Source organism: Haemorhous mexicanus, chromosome 5 (genome assembly GCF_027477595.1).
Source record: "Haemorhous mexicanus isolate bHaeMex1 chromosome 5, bHaeMex1.pri, whole genome shotgun sequence".
In the NCBI taxonomy this organism is placed as follows: domain Eukaryota; kingdom Metazoa; phylum Chordata; class Aves; order Passeriformes; family Fringillidae; genus Haemorhous; species Haemorhous mexicanus.
Window position 1 is genome coordinate 26,853,897 of NC_082345.1, and position 26,580 is coordinate 26,880,476.

The 26,580-nt window shown below is 41.4% G+C and overlaps 1 protein-coding gene across 1 annotated transcript in view; it reads right to left on the bottom strand.

Annotated features, from left to right (window-relative positions):
- The window catches only part of MRTFA (myocardin related transcription factor A), a 65,922-nt gene that overhangs the window by 24,689 nt on the left and 14,653 nt on the right, over nt 1–26,580 (bottom strand). Inside the window, exon 2 of the mRNA XM_059846497.1 lies at nt 2,439–2,504. Coding sequence (XP_059702480.1) covers nt 2,439–2,504 — 66 coding nt within the window. The remainder of the gene's footprint in view (nt 1–2,438; nt 2,505–26,580) is intronic.

The following is a 26,580-nucleotide window of genomic DNA, read 5'->3' on the forward strand; positions in this document are numbered from 1 at the left end:
CAGAATATTTTCCACTTTACTTTCATTCCAATTTAATCCTGCTCTCAAACTTCATTTTATGGTGCAAAGCAAGGCACAGCAGGCAGGTGCAATCAGGGGCTTCCCTTCAAAAACACATTCCTGATACAAGCTGTAATGCAGATAGAACTGCAACCATCACAGTTCTCTCAAGAGTGTTAAGACTCTCCAGATGGAAAATAAAGGAAAGAAAATAAGCCAACCAGAAACTGACATGGAAAAAGCACTCCAGATCTTTTAGTTCAGCATCAAAGCATCCTCTGGATTCCAACTTTTATACTTTTGTTGAATCATCATGAAGGACTGTGTGGGGCTTGGTTCCTGGCTAACAAACTCAAGAAAGACACACAAGTCCAGCACAGCCATGTCCAGCAGCAGATGACAGCAGAACAAGATTAAGTACCTCAGTGTTTTCACAGACAAGAGGTACAGGCCAGACAGAAGTAAGGAAGAAGGAATACAGGATACTTGCATATTCCCAGCAGTAAAAAAAGTCTATTCTGGAACTCCTGAAAGTAGATGTAGAGCTGTCATGGTGCTGAGATGCCTTCTGGAGGAACATGGCCCCTAGTCATCCTCTGTAATTCTCAAGTTAAAAATGGAAATTTTTTTTTTTCTTTACGTATCACAATTTATCTCACATCTGATCTTCTCTTCAAAAACTGCCCAGGCAAATTGCATTTTAAACATTTCCCTATGTGTGGTTATTTCCAGCTGGCAGGTATGGGTAAATGATACCATCACTTGGGAGAAACCAATTTCAAATCATGTTTAGAACAGATGTGTAAAGTGGGTTTTCTCCACTGCAGAAAGGACCTTTTAATGTGGTGCCAGTATTTTCACAAAGCGTTTTTCTTTGGTCCATCACAAAATTCACATGTAAGAGATATAAATGAAGCAATGAAGGGCACAAATCTGCAAAGACTAGCAATTTACACTATGTTTTAAATAAATCTAAGACTCACTAATTATTCTGGATGCCATACTTGAATTACTTGCAAGGGCCTCATTTTCAAAAGGCCTGGAAAACAGACCCCTCTCAGGAATCACAAGTTTGGCCAGGCACACTTTGAAGAAAGCCAGTACTGAACATAAGTTAATAAAGTATTTGCATACACATCCACCTAAAGCAGGACACCACAAAGAAGTCAGGAACACTTTCTTCTGAGAAGCATTAGTAAAAAGGCAGTCACTGGGACACTAGTCTTTCATCCAAAAGCAAGTAGGTGTATTCTGTAGAAGCTTGTATACAAGCTCCTCAGATTAAAAAATAGACAACAGGTATGATATATCCAGACAGGACAATCTTTTCTTTTTGCCTTGGTAACACAATTCTAAGCAGGGGTCCCAGAAACCTCTTAAAGAACATTACTGCCATCCTGCAAGCCACTTCAGCTGACAGAGTGCTGCTGACAGGTTCTCTTCATTCAGACAGAGAGCTGACAGTCTAACCTTCAGCCCTCAGCAAAGTCTAAGTCACAGCACTGTGTCATATTACAGTGTGCATCCCAGAAACAGAAGTGAGAAAATCCTCATTACTACACCATCTTCAAGTAAAGCTTCTGAAACAGGGCAGCAGCAAAGCTTTTGAAAGAAGAAAATACATATCTGATCTACTGCATTTTACTACAGCGTGAAACTGAGAGGACCTCAAAAATAATACATTTGCTGTGTGGTCTTGCTTCAATTTGTTACCTCTAAGTCTACCATCTAGCTCAGAGGTACCAAAGCATGACAAAACTTATTTGTCGCCTTGTTTGCATTTTTGGGGGAAGGAGGGGAGCAAAACAGAAAAATACTTTGTCCAACACTGATCTGACACTGAAAGCTTGGCTTTAGGGTAGATCCTGTTTACCCAGGAAAGTACATGTTCTCTGTCTGCACAGATTTTGCCTTTCCCTGCAAGAAGGGCAATGACTGATGCCCATAGAGCTCATTCTAGCTGTTTTCTAGCTACAAACATAAAAGAGGGTCCCTTGTTGGTTAACATCTTGTACACTATGCCTGGTTTTGGTCAGTTTATGGAAAGCTACAAGTGCCTCAGAGGTCTGGGGAGCTGCCACACTGTAAAAACAGAAACTGCAGAGGCAGGAAGCCTGTTAAAAGAGTGATTACAGGCATGGGTCAAGTATCTAAGGCACTTCTGACATAGTATGTTCTCCAGAAGACTGTGCACTGAGATGAAACACAAGCCTCGTTCTGCAGTACAGTTACACTTGCAGCCACAGCTCTCTTCCTCAGTAGCGGAGGTGGCACCAACACTTCAGAAGGACCAGGCTGGGTGGGACAGGGTGGGGCTCCTACAGATGATGTTTTCCATGCAGAAGCAGAGAACCTGACCTTTTGAATCATATGGGGCCCATTCCCCACCAAAAAACACGCATAAAACCAGCAGGGCAAAGAACTGAAGTGGTACTTACGCGGCATGATCCCTTGGCTCACCAACTCCTCCCGCGTGCGTCGCTGCTGGAGCTTCAACTGCAGCACTGCACAGCAGAGAGAAGGGAAAGAAGGAAACCCATCAGTGCGAGAAACAACTGAAGAGACATTTTCAAATGCATCTTGTTTTCTTCTTTGGATGCCAAGGCACTGGTGAGCAGAAGAAGGAAAAGACCCCCCCTCCCACCCTGCTGCCCTGCCCTGCTGCAATTGCAGAAGTGGCCCCCAGCAGTCAGGTTTCCGTAGGCTGCTGCAGCCAGTGGGAGAGGAAGTTGCGCAGGTCTTGGCAGGGTGATAAAAATCCACAAAGCCAGGCCTGTTTCTCAGTTCTTTCTAGAGCACCAACTGCTTTCCAAACCATTAATATTAAAAAACAAACAAAGAGAAACACCAGCTGACAGTCCTCCAATAAACACGGAGTGACACCCCAGCTGCTAATGACTCCTGAAAACTCTAATTACTGTGTGCAGATTAAACGATATGTCAAAATTGTTGGTCGTTACTCTAAATTACAAGGCTGATTTCCTTCCTCAGCTCAGAAATTCACCTTCAGAAATGTCTTGTGAAAGTGAAATACTGTGGATACATCTAGAAGTGTCCTTCCACTACAAAAGGAATCCCCTTATCACTAGAATTTTGCCTATTTATTTTAGCATAACAGAACATATTCATGACCTGTGTGAAATGCAATTAGCTGAAGGTTTTTTTAGTGCAAATCCCTGGAATAGTAATAATTTCAACATTTAGATTATAAGAGCAGCTTCCCTTTAAACTGTACAATCAAAGCAACATTCTAGATTCTTCTTACAGTCAAGGACACCTTCCATATGAAAGCAACCTTTCAAAACTGAAGAAAAAACTCACATGAATGTGACACACATCTCAAAATAGGACATCCTGAGTATCACTGAATCCCATTTGCAATCAAGCCCAAACTCCTAAGCATGCTCAATGTAAAACATTATAAAATGAATGGCAATGCATCTCATCTCCCCTGTTTTAATTTGAATTTCTCTTATGCCTTTTTTATAGCCCACATAATGAAAGTCCACACGAATGTTGTGGAACCACTACAGAGCAAAACTACTCTACAGCAATCTCATTATAATCCTTATGTCTCCTTTCTTAAGTACTTTGTTTGTCCAGTACAGTAATTTCATACATTATATCCAAATTTGCACTGTACACTCCCTAAACTAGAGATCAAAAAATTTAAGAAGATGCCACTTTGTCTACTTACAGACATCACCACATTTTACCCGTTTTTTTCAACCTCCTATCTGCAGCTGGCATTTCACTAAGATACATCTTCCAATACGGGTTCTGGTCTTCATATGTATAAAAAAAAGAGATCCATCTCTTCCTTTCTGTGGTTGTTTCCATAGCACCTAATCACCCTCACTTAAATCACATTTAATTTTCTTCTTGGATTTTTCTGGCTTCCACATCCATTGACTCCTGATGTACCTTTCTCTGAAACTGTTTATGACAGTGAGAGGAGTACCTCCTACCAGTGGAAATACCTCTGTGCACACAGTGTGCAAACAAGTTATCTCTCTTCTGTTTCTCAAGACAAACTATGATTTCTTCATATATGCATCCTGGGCAGGAAACTACTTTCTTTTAGTACATGGAAGTGAGAGAGGGGAGGAGGATGTACAGAGCACCATGGTAATTCTGTGTGGGATCAGCCAAGAGCCAGAAGGAGGAGGAGGGAACAGAGAGGGGAAGGAACAGGCCCTTCATTTGGCTGTGAAACTGCAAACAGAAGTGGTAGCTCTAGACTCTTCCTCCCACCCAGCATGAGATCGCACTTCAACTTCTGTGCTAGTGTGAGGGCTAGCACAGCTCACAGGCAGCCTGCTCACAGAGCTTCTCATTTGCTGGGCTCCTTTTGAGGTTATCAAACCCAAATCTTGATCTAACACCTGGCACTTGATCTGACAGCTTGCTGAGAGAGACAGTGTCAAACCTCTCACTCTGCCCATCACCTCTCACATCCCCCTGACTGGTGGCTGGACTCACGGACAGAGACCACAGCCCAGTCAAAACAGGCACCAGTTCTTACAGGAGTGAGTTGAAGAGGATGACCACATAGCCAGGAGCTGCGTGGAACAACCTGGAGCCCTGGTATTTGCCAGCACTGAAGGTGGGAACTGGACTTCATTCTTCCAACAGCACACTGCCACTAAGTGATTTCTGCCCCATTAGGAGCGGCCCATTGAATCTCTCAGTGCATGGACTTACTTCCCCTACTGAGCCCACATATCCATACCCTAAATTAGCACATCTTACTAAATGTATACTGGCAAGGCACAACCCATAGCAGCAGGCCCACCTCCCCAGCAGACAATCTCATTATTACTCCTGTCTCTGTTTACACATCTAGTAAGGTATGTTCGCTCTTTCTGCCACTTACTTGCTACAACCATCTACCTTCCCTCACATTTCTAACCACACCTACTGTTTCCCTTTCACCTCCCAGCCAGGGATTTTCAGCTAAAACCTCCCCACACAGGTGTGGCTGGCATTTCTTGCTCCTGGGTGCACATCTGTATTGTCACCCATATTAATGTGCATTTTGCTCAAATGTCTCAGTTTGCCTAAATGATCTAAACTTTTTTTTTTTAATGTCACGATTTATTCCTCCACTAGTATTTGTTCTGTCCACACTGTTACAGCCTCTTGCATCTGTTTCCAGACTGCACCAGGTTGAGCTCAACCAGAAATACTTTTCTGCTTTCTATGACTACAACCAGTTCTTAATCCAATTAAGCAGTACTTCATTAAATTCAAATATACTTCCTAAAATTAAAATACACTGTGCTACTAAGTTAAAGATGTATAAAAACCTGTTGCACCTAGACAAAACCCCTAGCAATCACATTTCACTTATCCAAATGACAGAGTCACATTTGAGCAGACCTGATTTCACAAACTGAAAAGCTGATCAGTGTGATTATACTGCTATTCTTATACCACCTGAATTCTTGATCAAATTTTCCATCTTTTTTTTCCTGGAACTGACAGCAGATGAGCCATTCTTTACTCACTCATCCTTTGTCAGCAGTGATGCAAAACACTCTCGGTCTTTTGCTCTTCTGAAGTCCCCCTGCTCTTCCCATATTTATTAAAAATTACTCTCAGTCAGACTGCTAGAAACCTCATCAAATGACTTTAAATTCCCCTCCTGACTGCAGCCTCCCTTACAAATTTTCTAAAGATATCTTATTTCTGTATTAGTTACCATCTACTACCTGTTTTCTCCACCCATTATATGCACCTTTTATTTTTAAACCCTATGTCCCTTCACAGTAAGAAACTACCAACTGTCAAGAGACCCAAACTGAAGAACAGGGGAAAAAAAGTAATTTTCAGGACCCTTTTTATAAGCACTAAGTAATTCCTAGGATTTGCGAATGTATATACATACGTATTAAGCACAAGTTATAATCAGCCATAAAGTACTTTTTTTCCCAATACAGATTATTTTTGGCAGGGAGGAGGGCAAAAAGGATTATTTCAGTTCACTCCTAAATACATTTTGGCTTAACTAAGTACTTGGAGTTCCCAATGCCATTTCATATATTTAGGAGATCACCTGTTTACATGTTCAAGTGTGTGAATCCTATATATAGATTAACAGATGTCCCATGCACCAGTCCAAGGCTGTTGTACATGGAGCTCAGCCAAAGGTCTAGAACGACCAGAGAAATACAAAGCTGCTCTAGGACAGAATGAAGTGTAAGTCTTTCAGTAACTAATGGACAATGTTCTGTTTCCTTTATCCCTGTACTTAACCTGTAAATTAATTTTCAAATTAAGAATAAATCAGGTCATACAAAGAGCAGTGTATAACTGCTGGCCAGAAAATAAGTTCCAAATTGGTGCCCTTCTACTATATGTAATATTTTGTGGGATTTGTATCCCTGTCAGATTTTCCCACTCAAAGGCGGGCATAACTTATTTCACAAGTATGAAATGTTCCCAATTAAATTTTGAACAGTGTTTTCATATCACTAATGGACCATTCCAAGAATTAGTAAAACATTCCAGAGAAATCTGGGGGCTAGGATGGAGGACCACTGCCAGCAGTTTAAGAAGGGAAGGGGAGAACTGCAATGGTGGGAGATGTATTAAACGCCAAATAATAGTGTGATACAGCTACTACCAACAGAGTCACCCTATTAGTAAGTACAGCAAGTCATGATCATTTTGTGTTTGTCTTAGCACAGAACTTTCTCAACAAGGAACCCACAGGTATATTCCAGGACCAGCTACTCACAGCTGGTGGCAGCTCAGATTTAACAGTATATAATTAATATAAAGAGCTTGTACCCATAGGGGCACTTTCAGGATAGCTCCAACTCTAGTGGTAGTTCAGGGGTGCATTAGTAGTAAGCAGAAGCAAGAACAAATATCTATGATGAGCTAAGTTGTTTTTTGCAGCTCACTACCTAAATCCACAGAGCATGCCTGCCCTTCTATTTCTAAATCATTTCATTAAGTAGTGTGACTAGAACTACTGCAGAAACTAGACTGCAGATTCTGCATCTCAGCATTTCAACAGAGAAAAATAAACTTCAAATCTCTTTTCAAAGACTGTCTCATATACCAGGACAGGTGTGTGACAAGAAATTAATAAAATACCCTGTATTTCCTGTTTTTAAAAACTAGCAAGAAGAAGCGCACGGCTGTGAGCTGCAGCTTGTGGTGAGACCTTGTGCACGTTACATTGAACACAGACTTACTACCAAAGGGACTCTGAGCTCACATTTCTGCAGAACCTTTCCTGCCAGGAATCCCAAGCGATACTTAAGGTCACCCAACCAAGGTAATGATTAAGCACAGCCATATGGTGCATTACACCTGGGACAGCATGAGCAGCGGTGCAGATCAGGAAGGAAGGAAGGCTGCTAGAGCCAAAGGAAGCCCTGTAGAGGGACTGAAGGAGGCAGAACTCCCTGGAATTTGGGCTGGGATACCCATGCAAAATGGGAGAGTGCAAGACACAAACTGAGTGTTAACAAGAAAGGCTGTGTGCTCACAGACGTGATTGATCACTTTTGTAAATTCAGCGAAAGCAGTCTGCCTGACAGAAGAATTCATCCTTGCAACGCAATAAATAGACCATGTGATCAGGAAGCAAAACTACTGAGGAACAAGTGAAATTAGCCCAACTTCATTATCTAAGTCCAGGAAAGTGCAAGCGTAAGTAAAGACAGTAAAAAGCAATTTAATGCTCATTTATTTGTACATTGTTCAGCACCTCTGGAGAGCCCATTGTGAAAGCACTGAGTGGCTACAGCATCCTCTTAACTCACCAGGAAGCACTAATACAGCATGAGCTGCAATAGGAACTTGCCAGTTAGTTGAACACCTCTACCTTCCTGTAGTGTCAAAGGAATTTCAGGAGAATTTTCACTGGCCTAGCACTGAGCAGGTGTGACCAGGTTTCCTTTGTGAGAGTCAGAGACTATGGACTGAGGAGATGTGGCTCTAGGCTACCATTTGCAGCCCACGTATCTTTCCAATTTTTCAGTCCAATTTGTATAACACCATATGCAAGCAACTTAATTATAATATGCAACAATAAAAGACTACTCTGATGACACAGAGTATTTGCTGAACAAAACTGGCACAGCTGTTTGTGCAGAACTGGGGCCTCTACCTCAAATATCACAGTGCCATGTAACCACTGCTCTGAAGGATGAAGCCACCTTTCCACTTACAACTCAGCCAGCCGCCCTTCTAATTACACTAAGGTGAGAATTTTTTTCCTACTTTCTGATTAAATAGTCACATTTAACCAGAAGCAAATGCCAAAGTCAGCTTTTGAATATGCAGCACACCAGCTGTTCTTTCTGTGGAAGCTATATCCTACTGAATTCAGTCCCTTGGAGATGTGGTAAGAAAACCTTTCCCTCACACCAAAAAATGGTCTCTGAGCATTTTTCAGCTGTGCCAGCTTACAAAACAAATGCTGACTTGCATTAGATTTTTTCATGCTTCAGCAGGAAGCCAGATTAGATTCACCAGCAAGGGCAGCATCTGTAAAACTCCAGTTGCAACACACCTTTCAGTGCAGAAGCAGCCAAGGGCTGTTAGTGTAGCAAACTACGTGGAGGGTCCACAAGAAGGTGTAAGGAAAAAACCAGCTGTGATAGTTTGTGATCAGTGAGTGAGAATACAACGGTAAAATTAATTTTCAATCTTAAATTACTGAGGTGGATTACTTTTTCTGTTTTAGAGCTGCATCTTTCTGATGCTGTTGACAACATACCCCGCACCACACAGAACGTGCTAGAATGGGGGTTACCAACAAAGAAAAGCAAACTTTTTGGGCCTTTTTTAAAGGCAATTTTCTGAGCCTAACAGCATTTTAATCCACTAAATCCATTTTATTCCCCACTGCTGATGGGGAATACATGCTGGCTTTGCATTTAAGCAGACTGTGCAGTTAACAGAGAAGCATTTAAGTGAAGCAGACTGTAAATGACACCCAAACTGCAGGGATTATATGACAGTTTGCTACCCTGGGAAGGGGATGCCAAAAATTCATGTCCCTCTGTGGGGTGAAGGAGAAGCAGCAGACACACTGTTGATCCTCACAATTTGCAAGCATTCCACTGCTGTTGGGAGCAGCAGCCATAAGGTTCTGTTCATGTCAATGCATTTTAAAGAATAGCTTGAAGCAAGTCTACACAAAGGGAGAGTTAAGCAGGAGTTTATTTCTTTACTGTTTGAGACTATCTCACAATCCACTATGTCTTTTCTCTACTGAAGCAGCAAGGGCTGCTATTAAAATGCAGGCAGCTTCCTCTGCTCTTCCTTAGCAACCATGCTAGGGAGAAAATGGAGTTTGGAAGGGTAAAGAATAGAGAGAAAATTTGGTTTGGTCTCTTCAACCGTTACAACAACCTTTCACACTCGTGGCAAAAGCCACTTATTTATATTCATGCTGTGGTCTTCCCTCTGTGAGAAGTAGGACTGGGACCACTCTCCCTGCACCCAGAGAGGAGGTCTGTGAACAGGAAGCAAAACTGGGATCAGAAGCAGTTCCATACTGCAGGTTCTGAGAGTGATGAAAGAATATTTTTTCACAGAAATGCAGAAATCAGCACATCCTGCTGCAACATGCTGAGATGGAAAGGTGTCTTGGACCAGTTTGGGGAACACTGCATCAGAGGCAGTTCTCTTACAGGAAACTTGAACCTTTTTTCATTACCACCTCTTATTTCTTATCCTCTTAGGAAGCTTATGAAAGCATTGAACATTTGTAGAGATGAGAACAGGAGTATGATTCTGCCTGAGGTAGACCTAAACCCTCTATCAAGTGACTCTTAAAAAACAGAAGAGTTTCTTCACCTCCAAAGCCACAACTTCCAAAGTACTTCACAGTGGATGTGCTAGCAATAATCCAAGGATGCAGTGGAGGGCATATCACACCAGAGCTGGTTTTTACTATCCAGCACTTCTAAAAGCCTTCAGGCTCTCAAATGCCCAGCAGCTTTAAAAAGCAGCTGAAAAGTACAGAAAAAAGAGTGACTGGTCAATTAAGAACACAAAAAGACAAGGAAAAGAGAAAATGAACTGACTGTCACTCTCAGAACAAGAAGGACTTGTTTCTTGATAAAATCACACTCTTCAAAGCTTCTACAGCTCAAAATACTCTTGGGTCATATAAAATCATTAACATGGCATGCAGCTTACACATGCCTGTTGATGGTCTACATGAGCAAATTCCAGAAGACTGGTTTTGGCTAAAAGCAAAAAAAAACAGCTTCAGGGCAATATTTCTTTATTGTTGGGAGGATGCCACTGGAAGAGAAATATGAAATAGGAAAAATATTAAAAGATGTTTTCAAAGGATGATGAAATACTCTATTATCTTTTAATGAGTGAATGTTATGAGGCATTAAGTAGTTCTTTTAGTGGAGACAAATACAGATTCTTTGATACAGCTAATTTAGCAGAATCAAAAATCCCAACCTGCAGAGGAAAGTGTTCCCCAAAGAATATGAAATCAGAAGCACACAGTCAAAAGTAAAAGGATCTATTTCCATTCTCATATTACCACAAGGTAGTAGGCTCACACAGAGCACAGAACAACATGCTACTTCAGCAAGCCATTTTTGAGGCTTAATATCAAATTTGATAAATGCAGACATCACATTAATGTTAATTAAAAACTGTACTTAGAGGATAAAACCAGCATTTACAGCAATTTTAGCTTTGTTAGGACACAGCACTATAAAACAAAATCAGTAGCACCATCCAACTACCAAGACATGACATGATCTAAGATCCAGACAGGACAGAATAGATACTCCAAGGCTCAAGTCAGCATTGGCTTTGGCGGTAAAATGTGGAGATCCCAGCGGAAGAACCAGTTCCTAGCCTTAGAAGTTTACTTGGTTTCTTCTGAGATCTGGTCTCAATATTGCACACAATTGAATGTGCTTATTTCACAGGAGTTACTCATGTATATGACTCCAAATAAATGTAAACTTGATTGTTACCATCAAAGTTATACTGAATTTTGCAGGATTCTTTTCATGCTTATTTAAAATTAAGACTAGCAGTTGCTGTGCATTTTACAGTATTTACCTTTACCTTCTTCCTTCATGACTTAACTCCTGCCACTTCCATTAAACATTTAAGATTTAGGGGGAGTTAAAGCCATTTTATTCACTGCTACTTTTAATGCAATGCCAGTGCTGTCTTCTTTGATACTAAAATTTTAAAACCAGACACGTGTGCTACTATTAGTACAGCAGTGTTTCTACTGAACACATAGAAGCCCACTCTTAACCATCAAATCTTGGTACAGCTATAATCCATCTCAGCACTTGCTGAAACTGTTAAAATACAACTTTAAGAAATTCACCTGGAATACATGTAACATGGTATATTTAGTAAGATATGCAACATGTAAAAATGCACAACAAGCTTGTCAACAGGAAAAGTTGGTTTGCTTTCTATGCAAGGTACTGATTCTTATAAAATCATTTTGTCTCAGTAGTACTGGCTAGGTGAAAACTAAGCATGTGAGTAACTAGGCACATATCCATATCCATGGAATCTGGCCACCATGCATGATCCAACAAGATGACCTGTAACAAAATACCTAGGTGGAAAGGTCTACCTAAAATTGACCCTGGTATCATAATACAGTAAATATTAACTGTAATCAGTACTTGTTGATGCCATCTATATATCCATTGTTACTATTTATAGCTGATAGAGAATTCTTGAGGAGGGAAAAACACAGAGAATTTCCCACTTCCCTGTGTAAACTTGAGTCAGTCTATAGTGATTCGTATTTTTCCCTGAAACAATGAACAAAGAGGAACTAACACTGCCCTTAACCAGCGTGCAAAGAAGACTCTAGAAAGAAATGCTCCCAGATAATTTAATATGACATGGCAGATGGGGACAAATGAAGAAAAAAGAAGGAATGGGTAGATATATCCTGACAATTAGATCTACAGCTGTCTACTAAGGTGACAGTACAAAAGGCAAGCTACACAAGGGAAACACAAGTTCAAACCCTTTAAATTTTTTTTTTGTTGGAAAGATAATAGTATCTCTAAAAGAAGAAAGAGCTCCATTTCATTTTCCATAAAGGTGATACATGGGAGTTGTTTATATTTTTTTCCAAAAACTATACAGAATTTAAAAAACAAATGTTTTGAAGTATGTCAGAATCTGAACAATTTTTCATTGTATTTAAAACCCTGAGTTCAAGGGATGTGTTTTTGTGGGTTTCTTGCAAGCAGAAAGAAAATCAAGCACTGAGACAGTGCCCAGACACATCCATAAAACACATGATTGATTAGATATGTTTATAACACTAAAATTGATGAGCAAATCTTTCCATGCCCCTTGCAGCAAAGGAGATATGGTCAAATATTTTTCCTTCATAATTCGCCTCCCGTCCTTCAATTTCTACTACAGCAGAGTGCTCCAGTGCACAAAGAGCCCCACAGATCAAGGTCACAAACTTCCTCAAACATTTCTGAGAGACTGGGTTTGGCCCAGTGATTCAGCCTTCCTTCTGCCTCAGGGCACCCTCTACAGAGAGAGGCTGAAAGTTCCCTTCACAGGAATCACCCCATGGTCAAGACACCGCAGAATTTCTGTGGCAAAATTTCAGCTGGGACACCTCAACATATGAGCTGTGTTGTGGGGTTTTCCACTAAAACATGGAATGATTCTCTATTTCCAAGACCATTTCGGATTTTTAACCACCTCAAGATCTTTGGTTTACTGAAACCAAATGCAAATGAGAGCGAATGTGTTCTACCACAAGTAGTAGAAAAAATTACTTAGAAGTTTGCAAATTTAAATATAAAACCAGCAGTTCTTAAAAGTAATAATTAACTAGTTATACAGGGAACTCAGAAAGCTGGGCCTTATAATTGTAAATCAGCTAGCTTGAGCATCTCCCAGCTTCAGCTGGTTCACTGTGCTGACAGTTACTATGTGGGACCTGAAATAAAAGTGGTTTTGTCCAAGGTGCATATTACATGCACAAGGAAGACTCAGAGCATTCCCTATCTAGTCAGCATTCCTTTCACCAGCTTCTATCCAAGCCCCAGCATTCTCTCTTAGCAAGAATTTCAGGTGGATACTACCAGGAATTACCATATTTCTTTAACTCGTGGTAGTTAAAAACATCTTTGCTGTTTTTTCAAAGACTGTAAAGAACACTGGCCACAGTCATGAGGTCATCTGAGGTTCAAATAAAGATGGCCTCTGCACTCCAACAGTCTGACACCTTCTTTATTGTCTAAGTACAAATTCTACTAGAATTCTGTTGCTACTTGTAAAAAAAGAAATCAGTTCCTCCACAGGAGCCCAGTGTGGAAGCTGATCCCCAGATTTTGCATTACACATAAAAAGCACATCAAAGTCCCTCAGAATCTTTCCACTGATGGTACAACATCTATCTACAGCTTTTACCTCCTTTCTCAATGGATACTTAGTTTCTTTCAAAACTTTGGACTACACATCTCCAGGACTGACAGTTGTGGGTTTTGCCATGAGGGAAGATCCACAGCACTGAACAATTTGAGCTATGAGGCTTAATGTGCTATCAGAGCTATAAATACTTAAATAATATCATTCTGTGTAAAAGATCAATCAGCAAACCAAAAAAAAACCTAGCAGTCCAGAATGGCCTGCATGACCACTGGCTTCAGACTGGTGGACAAATTCTGCAGATGTTTAAAGTGTTACTGCTGGCTCAGTCTCCTGCTGAAGGGCACAGAGGGGACTGCCAGCAGCAGCAGGTCACACACACTTCAAGATTCTCTCCAGCTGGTAATGGAGGTGGGCTTTCACTCACATCCTGCACAACAGCAGGGCAAGGGCAGCCCCCTTTCCCTTCTGTGGCTCCCTCCAGCACTGAGGAAGGAGGTGGCTGCAGGGGACAGCATTTGCAGCTGTAGTTAAGATTCACTGTCACATGTCAGTCCTGAAGATACAATCCTCTACACTGCCTGCAGCCAATGTGACAGACATTATTAGCAGCAGTAAAAGAGTCTCTCAGAGAGACACAAAGGTATGGTTAGTTTAGCATCTACTTCTAAAATGTTGTCTTCTTCTTCTGAAAAGGGAGAATTTCCCATCAGAGTGTGAAAAGGGGCTGCAAGCAGCCTTAGAAGGACCTTCACACCTAAGCGTAACACAGAAAGAGGCATGAAGGCTTAGGAAGGTGAAAGCAACTAAACATCCACCAAAATAAGAAACAGAAATACACAGCAATTGCAGGGACAGGTTACATGTTGCTTGCAATATGGATCAAATTATGCAACAGCAGCTTCTGGCTTCCAGCAGTGCTGTGAGATTTGCAGAGGTGAGGAACCAAAGATCATACCTACTGCCACATTCCTTTCCTACAAAAACACAGCTGTAGTCTCCATGCACTTACTGCTGGAGAGACATGGAGCAGCAGGAAGGGACAGAAGCTCCACAGAGAGGAAGTCAAAACTGGATCTCTTCCTTCCATCACCCAGAGAGCATCACTCAGCACTGCCCCCAGCAACCCAGCTGGGCAGCACAGTGTTTGTGCCTGACAAGTGTTTCAGTGAGGAAGGTTACCAAAAAGATGTTAAACGTGTCAGCTGGTACAGCAGTTGTTAAGGGAAATACCCTCAGAATGGTGACAGGCCTTTGAGCTGCCTTTGGGGACAGAGACCACAGAACAAGATCTTTACAAGCATGATTGCAACAGATGATTCCTGTCCCTGTGATGGAGAAAGGTCCATCATAGGCGATTCCACTGAAAACTCTTTAAAATATGTATTTTTAGAAAAGGTTTTCTCTACAGCTATTTATTTTGAAAGCCAGTTTTTAAAATAAGATTGTCAAGAAAGCACCAACTTTCACAGTCAATTTTGCAAAGAATTTATGTCCCAAAGCAATATATCCTCTTCCTTATCACCAACTTCTTTCACATTTCTTGTTAGCTGCATCAGGCCAATATAATTTTAGATGGCAAAACTGCAGGCTGGAAAGTTCAAACCTTTGTTCACTTTAAAGAATGCTGATTATATTATTTGCACCATAAACTCTGACAGAAGATCACCTGCACATTTCTTCTACCCATCTCACCTCTCCTGAATACACTGAGGAGCAAAAAAATTTTGTAGTTCTTCTTAGCAGCCACCATATTGCAACTACTGCAGGTCTGCTCTTAGTTAGGAGAGATATCAGGTTAGTAAATATTACATAATGCCAGGGAAAAACATCACATCTACTCTACTAGCCCAAGTAAAAGGAAGAAACTATGAATTCTGCTCCATGTTAATGCCCTTGGGCAGATGATGCATCCTGAGGAGCCTTCTGCAAGAAAAAGCAGCACAGTCTGCCCCACAGGCTCACTACACATTTTAATTGGATAAGCCTAAGCCACATCAGGAGTCATATCCATTTTCTACCATAGGCTGCAGAGGTTCTTGCCAAAAAATGTGCTGCTTCTACACTTTGGATTGAAATTTATTGATGCAGCAGGTGACAAAATCAGTAATTCAATGCTCAGAAAAGACAGGAGATATGGGAGTTGGGGCACGAAGTGAAAGATCTGAGCAGGCACTTATTTTTGGTATAGATGTTGTTGATCAATGACTTGCAGGTGTGACTGCACGATGAAAAATCAGAGGTAAGCACTGACAGATCTTGTGGATGATAAAAGTACCAAGATAAGATTTACACAGGCAGCCTGAGATGGATCCAAAAGCAGAAGGAAAACCACTCCCGTCACTGACCCTCATCTTTGGGTAAGGACTCCGAAAGCTCTTCCTGGATGCAAAGAAAACAGTTTGAGCTCCATTTTCAAAAAGAGCAGCTGCTTTTCAACAGCTCCTGGGGAAGTCTAAGCATCAGTCACTTGCTGTTTAAAAGTATAAATAGAGATGTTTTCTTGAAAAAAGAAACAACAGATAATTATGAAAAAAAATCAAAAATCTGAAAGCCACTCAAGTGTTTCCAAGCTTTATTAATATGTGTCCCAGTTGCTGGGATTATCAGTACCTCAGCACCACTGCCACTCAATGTGAAGCTCAATTCCACTGTGAAGAAAATTCAGTTGACAGGGCAGGAAAGTACTTACTGGAAATTTTACTTGGTATCATTACCAGTTCAAAGCATTGCCTGCATAAATGCTACTGACAGCTGTACTCATCGCACCACACCCAGTTTCTACTCTTTTTTGTTTTCTGCATGTGTTGAGTCCTTCCATCTCTTACTCTTGCAGGTCCAAGTCTGCAATTCTTTCTTTTTACTATTACTCTGCACTACAGAAAGCACTGTAATAGCCATTTTTGACAAATTAAGTAGATCACAGTGTGGTAAACAAGTTAGCCTCTGTCCCTCTCTCCCTCCTCTTCCCATTCCCAGCATGAAAATAGCTAGGGCTAAAGCAACAGCTGGGGATCATTACACTGACAGGAATAGTTTAGTAAACTGCAAGAGGGGAAAACATGTCATATCCAAAAAAATCAAAAACACATTAGAGCATCAGGACTGAAAAAACATGTCAATTCAGCTCCAGGGATAATGCTATGACTCTTCTTTCACTGATAACAACTGACTTACAAAAACCTTGGTCATTCAGCATTAACCCTTTTCCCCAAGCTTCCCACTCATGTCACAGAGTTAACAAATACCCTGAAACACCTCTAGTCCTCACAGCCAAATGAGGCACACTGGCTATTAAGCAAAAATAAATTTAAATTGAGTCAACTTCAAGCCACTTCACATAAATATATCATTATCTTACCTTCACTGCACCTCTTACTTTTAAGCATAATCACAGGCTGGGGTTGCAGCAAGAGGATACAGGGAGTGTGCTGTGCCTCTGGATCTGCCATAAGAAATGCCACAGCAGATCAGCTCCCCGTACATTCAACACATTTTCTGTGTTTTAATGTGTCAGAGCACTATTTGCATAAATAATTCCAAACAGTGGGATGCATTAGGCCATAATTCAGAAAGGCATCTGTGTGTTTTGTGACTGGTTTCTGACACTGCTTATCCACGAATCTGCATCGCTCACACATGTCCCCACAGCAACTTCAGGTCCACTCTGAAGCAGGAAGACACAGATCACCCTTTACAGAAAAATGTCACCCTGCATTCCTGTGAGATGCCTTGGGTGCAGGGGCTGCCCTCTTGCTGGGGATCTCCTTGGGACTGAGAGCTTCCAAGTCTACTCAGGCAGGTTTCCTGACCCCTCCTGGATGAGGTGGGGCCAGGGCCAGCTGGACCTTCAGGTGCTGCAGGTGTAATAACAATAAGGTCTAGATTACTCCTGAAGAAAGTTAAATGCTAACAAGCACTTGCACGACTCCTGATCTCTTCAAAGTACTGAACAGATATTAATAGTTTAATCAAAGGCTAAGCTAACTCAAATTACCTCCCATTTGCTGTGGACCAGGAATGTGCACACAGTTCGTGCAGATCAGATGGCATGCAGGAACTTGTTCCTGTGTCTGGGCCCTGAGATACAAATCTTGGAAAAAGACAGGTGAGTTTCACTGTCAGGCCCCGAGTCACACTGAATGTTTTTGAAGGGAGGACTTGCCAAAAAAAAAAAAAAAAAAAAAAAAGTGTTTCATTTAAGAGCATAGAGCACAGATGTACAGAGATGTAGTACAGAAGTGGAAAAGTTGGAATTTAGTTTTGGAAGTACTTAATTCTAAGCTAAACTCATGTGAATGCTAACTGGGTTTTGAGTAGCTTTCTGCAATTCCCTCTTCGTATCTCTCATGAGGGGCTACCATACTGTTGTGTTAACTGATCTAGGAACTGCAAACTGGGCTCTAGTATTTGAAGATTAAAGCATTCCAAGGCATTCTTGAATAGAAAACATGTTTATGGATTCCTGAATTCTAGGAACTTTGCAAACAACTGCCCTAACACATACTTTGAAAAATACAAGCTTAAGTTCTTTGGCTTCTGCATGTCAAATCCATTTCTGAGTAGAAAGGATTGCCATTTCCCAAACTTCAATGTCAAGTCCTAATTTAAAAAAAAAAAAAAAAAAAAAAAGAAATAAATCAGATTTAGGAGACATCTGTTTTCCAGAAATCAGGAAGCAAGATATAGTCTATTCCAGATAGCTGCTTCTCATGGGAATCATTAAGAGAATAGATGAGCATTGTCAGCACATAGACAGCCCTTATTTGTCCTGTTTTATTAAGAGTGAGGAAGGGAAATGCATGCTTTTCCTGTCTTGGTGACAATGAAACGAAGCTGTCCCATTTTTAGGGGGACCAAAATCTAAGGCACAACAGTCATCACTCTCACTCAATGCTAATTCTGTACTTCCATAGGGGTTTACACATGGATGCATCTGTTCCTCTGCTGCCCGTAAGAACTGGCTCTGCAAAATACAGTGCATGCTACAGAATGAATGCAACAGGCATCCTGAGACTGCAGGAGACTTGAATGGAACAGCAGCAAACCTAAAGTGTTTTTATTTTCTTCATCTGGCAGGAAAGAAGCTGGCAGCATCTATTTCTCTTTCCTAACCTTCATTGGTAGCTGGTGGAAAGCAGCTTTCCTTATCACATGTGACATTAGAGCATCATGGATTAGCCATGGGGTAGGCTGATGGTACTGCTGGACTTTGCAGAGTCAACAAAGCTTTTCCAATAACCAGAATTATGCAAGATTTCAATGGCCTTAATTCACTTCAACGTGAGACAGCAACAAACCTTTTTATATTGATTAAAGTAAGAATTGCTTTTTCCTTGTACATGTTATCCCACTGTACAGCTTGTGATATTTAGTGATTGGATGAAAGATGTATCCTGGTACATCCAAATGCTAAGTGCTCACCTTCTGTGAAAACCAATGCTTGCAAATACAGGACAGATGCAAGTTCTGGCTTTTTTTTAAATTTTGGGTTGTTTTTGTCCTCTGAAGATTGATGTGCTGCAGCTCTGTGTCTCCAAAGCAGATAAAGAAATCTGGGAACACTGCCTATACTAATGGATTTATAACTCCTGAACTTGAATTTGAGGACTGGGACTTCAGTTTTCCCTCTCCATGTTTTTTCAACAAAGAATATTCCAATGAAAACATGCAACAAAAATAGTAATATTTTTAAAAATTAACAACAAGCTAGCTCTTGATAGATGTTCAATAGGCTTGGTAGGGGAAGTGACAACTGGGGGCAGAAACCTAACAGTCTTGTCTGGCAGCTCCAGCAGGCCTAAACTTTGTATCAGAGAAAAATCCTCTAAATGCAACTGCTAAAATCCTCTTCCACACACTGGCCATCTTCACGCAACCAACATGGCCTTATTCTATCTGGATTATTGTCCTCAACACCTACCCCTCCTTTATCTTGCTTTGCTGTGCAAAATGTCAGAAAGTTGTTTTCCCCTCCTTTCAGATGACATTACTCACTCTTAAAATCAGTCATCACCTTATTCTGAGGCCTCTGTACTCCAGATCTTTGTTTCCTTCTGCAAGTTCCTACTAAAATTTCACTTGCAGATAGACAGATCTAGTATTTCTGATAAAACATAAACTTTGCTGCTTGCCATTGGCTTTCTGTGATGTTCTGCCATTCTTCTCTGTAATCTTTTCCCAGTTCCTGTTTGTTGATATTTATAATGCTGTGCACTATGAATGGATCACTTTTTTCATCTTCTCAATCTTTTTCAATCCCTCTAGATCCTCTTCTTTCCTTTTAGATATCACTCCCTGGAATCTGACCTCTTTCTGTCTACATAGTATTTTAGAATTGTTAAATCCTCATTTAAAAAATCACACATATTTGCAGAATACTATCAAAACAAAATCACATTTAGATATATACACAACACTCCTTGCACACTCTCAAAACAAGAACATAAAGACACTTGAAACAGGGTACTCTTATCTTCTTCAAGGCACAGTTGCCACTCCAGAACAAGCCTTTACACCTTTAATGAAACAGCCTTAAAACCTTGCTCACAAGAGGCCTACAGACGTAGGAGAGAAGAAGAAATTTTAAGTTTGAAACCAAAACTTCCAAATGCAATTGTCTCAAGATCCCAGCACTGCAAGTCACTTCATACAGAGCTCCAGGCTGCTCGAGTGACATGCTTGAATGCCCTTAGGGACAAGAGGTCACAGAGTCAGTGGGAAACCCAAAATCTGGAGTACTGCCCAGAAAGCAAAAACCAGGCAATATGCAAGAGTGGAAAAAAACCACAACACCATAAGAAAAAAAAAAAATTCAAAATAAAACCCCCACAAATGAATTATACAGCGCCTACAACAAAGAGAGCAGAGCCTGCTAACCTTCTCGTAGGCTGTGGTAGGAATCCTGAAACGCGCCTGAACAGCTCTTGCCTTGCTTTGACACAGTCTCTGCGAGCGGCACAATCCCGACATAGGCAGGCTGCAGTGTCTTGGCTTTATCCAACATATTAGAGGCAATCCCTGGACCTGAAGGCAGATTCTGTAACACAGGAGGCGTCCAGGAGGTGGAAGGGGTGCTTAATCCTCACAAGAGACCCAACTGCAATCCCTCTCTACCAGGTTTCGGTCACTGCACCAAGCGGTAGAGCAGAAAAAAAAATCAGTTTACTGCTGGATTCCAAGGCTGTGCTTGCATCAGAACAGAGAGGTTCTGTAGGCACAGACAAAGCCTGACAGCCAACATCTAAAGACTGAAACCAGCAAGGCTCTTGGCAAAGATTTTCTCCCTACGATCTCAAAGCTCAAACAGAAAGTTCAGTGTTTCAGCAAGCAGCTATAAGGATTCGGGCACCCAAATGCAGAGCACTGCTTATCAACAGATGCGTGGACTTCTTTGTGAGGCCACTTGCTGTAACAGCCAACCTCATTCACCCAAAATAGTGAACAGTTGGTTTCTCTACTCACACTGCAGACACCTGCCAGACAGGCAATATCATGTGATAGAGCAGAGCCCTCTCTCCCCCTGCATCTCCCGACTGTCAGCACGCTGTGCACACACTAGGAGAATACCCCTGCTCTGAGTGCAGAAGCCACATGCTTTTTCTCCCTTCTTGCTTAAACCCTTAGAAACAAGAGCATTAGCTGTGGAGAAAGCTAAACTGATAATCCAAGAAACAGAGTCTTCATATGCATTGGACCTGAGACCACACACAGGTAAGAGCAGGCTACTTCTGTGCAAGCACATATTCTCACCCCTTCTTCCCTTAAATCCCTAAATCCCTTCTCCCAACCTAGCAGAAACACCTACCTGAACATAATCTGCAGCCCCAAATCCATAACCCTCTACTGCAAGCACTAGAACTTCAGAATCTGTGTTTGTACAGGGGCAGCCACCTCATCTTCAGCACATTTCATGTGTATCATGAACAGATGCCACATGGCTGACAAATTTTGGTTATACACACTGCCCAGCATGGTGCTAGAATTGGAAGTGGCCAGAGAAAGCCACGTTCCCTCTGAGCAACAACCAGGAGGCACTCTCACCACCAGTACAGGTGGTAGCTATGTTGGTTTTTAATTTTGCATCATAAGCAATGCAATGAAGTCTGGGGTTAAAAAAAAAAAAAATTAAAAAAAAAGAGAGAGAGAGAGAGAGAGAGATGTCCAATGATTACACATACCTAAAAAAAGTATTCTTGTTCTCTTTCCAGAAAAAAAAAAAAAAAAAAAGGAATAGTAATGAGTGTCATCCTACAAACCTGGAACAAAGATAACCACATGGACATTACAAAAATAAAAAGATGAATACTCTAAACACTACAGGAACAGTTTCCAATTCATATTATGTTCCCATCCCAATCAAGACAAAATTTTCTCATTTCCAAACAGTCTGAGAAGCATTCAAGCCATTTTATAAAGCAAGGCTGGAATTACAATCAGGGGAAAAATGTCTCTAATAATGAAAGTAATATCTAAGAAAAGTAGTGTTCAACCAAATGCTAGATGGCATCAGTGACATTTCTGAGTACTTTCAACAGTACTCTTCTTACTTTGAAATGTTCAACCTTCAGCCAGGAAAGAATCCACATTCCAATCTTCCCATGAGTAGAAAATACACCTTTGGTGATAATATAAAGCTCTGTAATTGCAATACTCTTGAATTACCGCCATATACTCAACAGAAATTTTCATCTTAATTTTAGGAGTTGTAAAAGTCAGGTTGAAGGTTCAGTCTCACAGTGAACTTTAGCCAGTAAGGTCAAATTACTGCATAAACAGAAGAGCCTGGTTTTGTGTGAGCATTATTAGCAGTCACGGCACTGTGGAGAGCTGCCTTGGGAAAGAGAGCCAGCACACCACAAGAGGTCTAAAGACAGGATGAAGGAGGAGATAAAGGAACACATTGTCCAGATCTCCCCTTTCAGCAGCAACACAAAACTGCACATTGAGGCAGGCCTGATACTCTGAGCAGAGAGGTTCCGTAACTGTAATAACTAAAAAACAATTATCCAGTGCCAGACCCAGTTCTACTTTCCCTGGCAAGCATATACCATCTGGATGGTAAAAGTGACAAGACTCAGCTACAGAGGTCAGAACTTATTATTATTTTGCCAGCCAGGGCCTCTGAGCTAGCAGGTCACTACAGCATACAAAACCTGAGAAACCTGAGCAGGCTACTCATGGAGCAAACCTGCCAGTACCCAGGTATTGCCAAAGCAGCCCTAAGACATTGTCCAGGTTCTGATGAAGAAAACTTTAAGAACTGATGAAGATCTAATCCTTTCAATGTATTATTGCAGAACAGCAGATATGTACAGACACACCTCTCTTTTTTCCTGTGCAGAAAACAGCTTGGATAGAAAAACACTTGACTGGCTCAATGGTAGTTAGGTAAATCTTTTATTTGCTGAGGAAGATATTCTAAAATTTTGTCTTACAGTATCAAATTTGTCCCATAGCATTATTTAGTGTTCTAAAAGAAGGAGCAATCATCCACATTATCTGGGCCACAGCGCTCCAAAGAGGACATGGATAATGTCCCCCATGCTGTGAGAAGATAAACTCCAGAGGGCCTAGACTGGAGGATACCTTCAACACACGAGCAAGCACTTGTGGGTTTTCTCCTTGCAAAACATGGAATCTAAGAGATAAGTAAAGGACAAGAGCAACCTGTCTTGTATAAAACACTGATACCATTTTCACTTGTTTATAAACATAAAAAAAGTTTTTAAAAGTTTAATTTGTTTTACTGGATCCTGATGTACTGGTAAGAGATCTGAAAGTCTGATCAGCAATCACATGGACAGAAATATCAATGCACTGTAAGAAGTAACTTTGACAGTTACCCTGGAAATCAGCAGGGTAGACTGGAAAACCCATTTCACAGCAGACGTAGAATTCCAACAGCAGTTCCAGTTGCTTAACAATCCAGAAAAGTAGGATCAACCCCACTAATGCACACCCAACATTCAGTGTCTTGAACAACTTTTACTGTGGAATTGGCAGAAGAGCTGTTGGCAAAACAATCACCTTTACCAAGGGCCCCTAAGTATTTGCCACAGATTTTTCATCTGAAAAACATCAGGCCCAGTTTTCATAATCTATCCATGAGACATGAATTGAGCTGTACATCCTTTGACTTTCAAGTGTGAAATAAGACACAGAATGTGGGGATGTATTCTTCCTCAAGATGCTGCATGAGGTGCACACAGGCTTGCACAGATACTGCTGCTCCTTCTGGAGGGCATGGAACGCAGCACTTGCACTTGAGGTACCACTCAAAGTAGTGAGTAGATAGTGGTACCTCAAATGCACACAAATTTTAATGCATTCATTTCTTGTATCTATCTTCAAAAGCCAGGGGAAGGGAGAGAGGGGCACACTAATCTTAACATGGGGCAGACCTTGGATGAGCTCAGCTGTAACACAAAACTGCATCATTAGTTTCTTTCCCCTAAAAAATACTGCATTTTTAAATTCAAATGATTAAGCAGATAGAAAATCTGTTCATAATCTCCACCACCACCTTCAAATGGGCATTTTTCTCCTCTTTTCACCTCCAGTCCTCTCTGCAGTTCAATGCAGGTTCTCCTCTTTCCCCCAGTAATAATGTTCTCACAGGACACAACACGTGCAATGATCCGCATGCACATAATTTAGTGATGAAATATAAACAATGTACTGCTAAAAACTTACTCAGGCAACATAAGAGAGATCTCAGCCAAGGTCTAAGCCAGATAAATCCTGAGAAAGAAGTATGAGCCCACTACATTTGAAGATCTGAGATTTCTAGCAAGTAGGCAAAAGTTAGGAAAACAATAGAATGCTGCACTACATCACTTTGAAGTTTTGATGTCTTACAACTGAATTAATTTTATAGTTCAAAATAAATGCAGACTGCACACTGACACTTGTGTTGCTTATTTCTCAGCTAGGGATCAGCTATGTAATGTGAGTTCACTGTAGATATTCCCAGGATCCACCAACAATGCCTCCCACCAACAATGACCTTTAGGAAGAGGAAGAAAAGCGAGGCTGGGAGCACCGAACATTTTTGCTTCTCCAGTTCTCAGGAAGAGCCTGAAATTTACCTACTCTTATGTTTTCAACCAGCTGGTGACAGCTAGTGCTGCCATTCAGCTTTCAGAAAACTCCTAGACATGACAGGTAGCCAAAGCTAAGCCACCATGCAGATGTAAAAATAGGTCACAGCAGCAGGAATCATGCCTGGGAACCTGGACTTTTGTTGTAGCTTTTGAGCAGCTCTTCAGTCCTCCAACCCACTCTGGGATATACCACCACCCCTGCTTTTGGCAAGTTGGCTGTCATTGAGCTGTAATTACTGTGAGTTGAAAGCATAAAAATAACTGCTGCACAGGGTGGAAAACCTATCAGATGATGTCAAGGCGAGTTTTGAGCCCTCCCTTCCCCCCACCTCCCCCCCTCCACTTCCTTTCCTATGTCACTTTCTCATTACCTCACTGTCTCTAATTCTGAAAGTGCTTCTCTCTGCATCTTTCAGCTGTCAAAGTGAACTTTACACAGCAGCTAGAGCCAAATCAACCCCCAGCCCATATATAAACTCTGCCACCCACTCCATTCCTTGGGATTCAGCCAAGATGTCAGTTTGCCTTTCCCTGAAACCATGCAGCACATGAAATCCTCGATCCCTATCTGCAAAACACTGGACCAAGAAGAATCAGTTGAGCCCAAGGAATGCAACTCTGATCTGCATTTGATTAACTCCATAGATAAGCAGTTTCCAACCAGCAAGGCAAGTCAACATGGTAAGTGAGGTGTGGAAAGGCAGCAGCAGCAATCCCATCCCCCTCTGCTAAGAATGAGTAACTCAGCCCTGCCTCGCTCCCAGGCTCTGCAGACCTAAGGAGCAAAGTGTGCCACAACAAAGCCAAAACTTTTGATTTTCCCACCTCTCCCCTCCCTAGATCAGGAGCTCAGATGTCAGTACTGCAAAGGGACTCCAGAAATATTGCTACAAGGGCTGAAAAGAGGGAAAATACGGAGGAAGGGAAGCAAAGATGTTGGTTCACTTATGGACCATGCTTCTCCTCCTTCCTCCCTCCAGGACCCAGTGCACTGAGCAAGCTGGGTGTGATAAAGAGAAGGAAATGGTCCAGAGGTCTGTAATACTCCAGATCATATGCAAACAAAAGCATTATGTAGCACATGCTCCTGACACTACTACATGTGAGGGTAACATCTGCTCAGAAGGTGTCACCTAAGAAAATGGTGCAACTTTTAAAGACAAGGTGGTTAATTTACTTGGATTTTCTTCAGAAAACCACTGAGAGCAGTTCTGTCAATTCTGTGCTCTAAAAAGCTGCATATACACTCCTTGACTACAAAAAGGTGTTGCCAAGGAGAGATTCCGAGCCCAGAGATGAAGAAATGGTGGATTCTCTGACCAAAGCAGTGGAAGGACTCTGTCCATGACCGAAAACTTCACAGTAGAGGGTAGACAAAAGCAGAGGGATTAAGAGAAAGAAGTTTTACAACCAGTTCCCAAACAACTACAGCCCACTGAGGATTTAAGCCCAACAAAAACAAGCAAGTAAATTAAAAACACATATCCAAGTATAACTTATTTGTTATTTTTACCATTTTGGTTGATAAATTCTGGTTAGATGCAAACACTGTTGCATACCTCTTTATAGTTCAAAGCTACTAGCCCTTCCTCAAGTTACCACCCCGTTGTGAGCCCCCAGAACTGGTTGTATGAATGCTCTCACTCTGTTCCAGTGCAAAGTTAGAAAGATTAGCTCAAATTACCTTGGCTAAGCCAACGGGCTTCACAGTGAGAGCTCACACATCAAGAACCACATCTCAAATGTGGGGTGAGTATCTCCAGTGCAGGGCCTTAACTGAGAGCTGCTTCAGCTGGAATCACAACAGAATTCCATATATTCCTTTAGTTCAGCTATCACCCATCTTGCTGTAAAATAATTACTTGGACCAAAGGAAGTAACAGTTCCTTGCTCTTACCTAAGAGCAATAGTTTACTTGTTATAAAAGAGTCAGAGGTTTCAAGGCAGAGACAGTCACTCAAGGTTCAAGTTAAAATTGCTCTTATCAGCTTTCCTGCCTACAGTTAATCTGTTAATTCACCCACATGCTCCCCAAATAACTTCACCTTCTCCAGGGGTAGGCAGATGTGCTCACATAGGTGCAGATGTGCAT